Below are 2,940 nucleotides of genomic sequence, written 5' to 3'. Positions count from 1 at the left end.
CTCTCTCTCTCTCTCTCTCTCTCTCTCTCTCTCTCTCTCTCTCTCTCACCTATCAAAAAATAGGGTTGTAATTCCTGTGTTTAATCTTTATAAAGTCGTCGAACCAAATGTCAGGAACCTATTGCACTCTCCCGACATGCTACTGCGGCTCGTTGTTTTTCCCTTTTTAGCTAGCTAGAACCTTCTGTAATTGGTCCGAACACCTGAACAATTCCAAAAGAAATGTTAGAACATTACAAAGGAACAAAACAGGCATCAGTTTGATCCTGAGTGATACGTCCCAATCTAGTCTGGAGGAGGTGTCGCACCTGAAAAATGTTGATTCAGATGAAACAGAAAATTCAGAAGTCTGGACCAAACAAAATGCAAAAATGGCGAACATGAGCTTCTTAAATGTGAGAACACACTGCTTTTGTCTTATTCATATCTTTGTAAATTGAATATATTTGGGTTTGGCCTTGAACAAAAGAAGCAAGAACTGCTGAGAAGTCGCTTGGGTTCTGGAGAAATTAGTTGTGTGCACATCCACAAAACATCAGTGAGATGTTTGAAATCAATTATAGCCATGATTTCAACGAGCACTGCCCTAGTTAGTGTGTGTGTGTGTGTGTGTGTGTGTGTGTGTGTGTGTGTGTGTGTGCGCGCGCACACGTGTGCGCATGTGCACAATCTAATGCCGATGTTCCTCATTTTTCACCTACTGTATCGATGTGTGTGTCCTCAGCTTTTTCCAGTTCTGGCTTAATATCTAACTCATTTTTTCCTCCATTCTCTGCCCTTCCCCGTCTCACCTCTCCTTTCTTCATTCCAATCTGTCATCTCTCTTCTCTTTTTCCTCTACAGGCATCCCTGGACCTTTATAGTAACAAAAGGGCATGCGTCTTCTGCAGTGGAGGGTCATGCTGTCTATCAAGGTAAGAATCAATGGTTCCTCAATGTCTGTAGTAAAAATGCACACATGTTGTAAATGATCTGTGTGTGTTGTGTGTTGACAGGGACCAAGGCGTCCTCAGAGGCCCGGAGCTCTTGTGTTTTTCAGTCGACTTATGGGGAGCGTTTCACCATCACCACCAGTAGTCAATGGGTGCAAGGTAACGCTTCTGTCACACGCACGCGCGCACAAACACACACACACTAAGGTTATGTTGTATGACATGTAGGTGTCCTCCATTTGATGAAATGAGTGGGTTGTGACTCTCAGGGCCGGAGTTACAATGCTTTTGTGCCCTTTTTTCAGGCGCAGATGTGAAACGTGACCCAGACTCGTGCTGTATTTATGAAACAGTGTGCGAGTGTTTGCAAGGGGGGGGATTGTGCAAATAATAATCAACACTTGTATAGTTTGCTCTAAAGGCCCAAAGGCACTGAAAGCGATTAATGATGAGCCTCATTTGATGCTCCTATGGTGCACTGAACCAGTAGTATTTTAGGAAAAGATCGCTCTTCAGGAAACATTTGTTGTATATTACAGAAACCCTTTAATCTTAACTTGATCTAAATCAGTGGATCCTAAACTGGGGGGCGCATTGGAACTACAGGGGGGGGCGCTGCTTCATCACCAACCCACACAAACACACCGGTATGAAGGCAAATCACTGTCAAAATCCGAGAGCGCCAATGAGATCCATGCGCGCGCGAAAATCAAACAGCCGTGCACGTATTTTACTTTGATGAGCTCTTTTACATCACTCCGCGAGCAGAATTCACTCTCGCACGAGGAAAAGTCGCTCGCGTAGCTTAAACCTGCTCGCTCGCGAAAATTTAACCTGCTCGCGAGTAGTTTTTCTTTTTGACAGTAAGTGGGCGGATCCAGTCTCCATTGTATCTCTACATCTAATTGGTTACAATCCTCGTCTTTGGATAAACCGGATATCACTCTGAGATGAGCGACAAAGAGCGATTACTCAACTGCTGCAGCAAACTCTCCTCTTCATAAGAGTTTTATATTGTTATAACAGGTAAAATAGCAATAAAATGTCAAGAATTGACTGTGATATCAAATAGCTTTTGCGGATCCACACAAATTGTATTTGGTGGAAAATAGGGCAGAATCGCTCTTTGGATAGTAAAGGTTGCCGACCCCTGCCCTAGATAGAAGATGTGTCACTCTGTTGGAGTTGTCGGGTGTCATAGGGGTTCTTCAAAACGTGCTCTTCAGACGCTTTCAGCGTATTTGGCCGTGTAGAGGTTGTGATTCAACTGCAGGAGCTCAATAACTCTAGAGACACATGCAGACACAGGAAAACGTCTTGTTCCAACATCTCACTTGGGCTCTTTAAATTCTTCCTGAGCTGTAATTGATCAGCTTTGGTGATATCATCACCCAATCATTTTCTGATCAATATGTCTGCCTCATACCCCGCTGTCTGGTATGCTGCAGTTATTGACCCCTCCTTTACCACCAGCTCTAAGCGGATTCCAATTAGATGTTTCTCTTATCCCATCAGATAACAGCTACTTTAATGAAACTGCCAGACTCCAGCATGCAAATATGGACACTTGCACACATGCACATGAATATACACTTGGTGGAAAAGGCTGTGAGACCTGCGCTCATAATTTCCATGCAGCCTGACATACTCTGTGTGTGTGTGTGCAGCCCTGTCTCCTAAAAATGACGTTCCCATACAATGAAGCTGCATGGTGAATTATGTTTTTGATGGAAAAGTATCACAAATTTGTTTCCGATGATAGTCCCACATGAAGCCTTGTCCGTAACTTAAATAACGTAACAAACGTAGTTATTTTCAGACAAACCACGATGTTTTACTGAACCTAACTAAGTAGCTTTGTTGCATTTCTTATTTCAGTTTACGTTAACCGTGTTTAAAATTGCAACTGTAATCCGGGAGCATGTAGTTTAGTTGTATAGGAATGTCATTTAGTTGGAAACTGTGTGTGTGTGTGTGTGTGTGTGTGTGTGTGTGTGTGTGTGTGTGT

The 2,940-nt window shown here is 43.2% G+C and overlaps 1 protein-coding gene across 6 annotated transcripts in view; it reads left to right on the top strand.

Annotated features, from left to right (window-relative positions):
- cemip (cell migration inducing hyaluronidase 1) overlaps window positions 1-2,940 on the top strand; it is a 161,817-nt gene that overhangs the window by 150,573 nt on the left and 8,304 nt on the right. For all 6 annotated transcript variants that reach the window (XM_031877521.1, XM_031877522.1, XM_031877520.1 and 3 more), the window contains 2 exons: window positions 844-914; window positions 996-1,091. In XM_031877521.1, the coding sequence (XP_031733381.1) occupies window positions 844-914; window positions 996-1,091 (167 nt within the window). The remainder of the gene's footprint in view (window positions 1-843; window positions 915-995; window positions 1,092-2,940) is intronic.

The sequence above is a fragment of the Anarrhichthys ocellatus genome, unplaced genomic scaffold (assembly GCF_004355925.1).
Source record: "Anarrhichthys ocellatus isolate YVR2014 unplaced genomic scaffold, GSC_Weel_1.0 scaffold139, whole genome shotgun sequence".
NCBI lineage: Eukaryota > Metazoa > Chordata > Actinopteri > Perciformes > Anarhichadidae > Anarrhichthys > Anarrhichthys ocellatus.
Note: the sequence above shows the minus strand (reverse complement) of the source record. Positions and strands in the feature narration are given on the sequence as shown.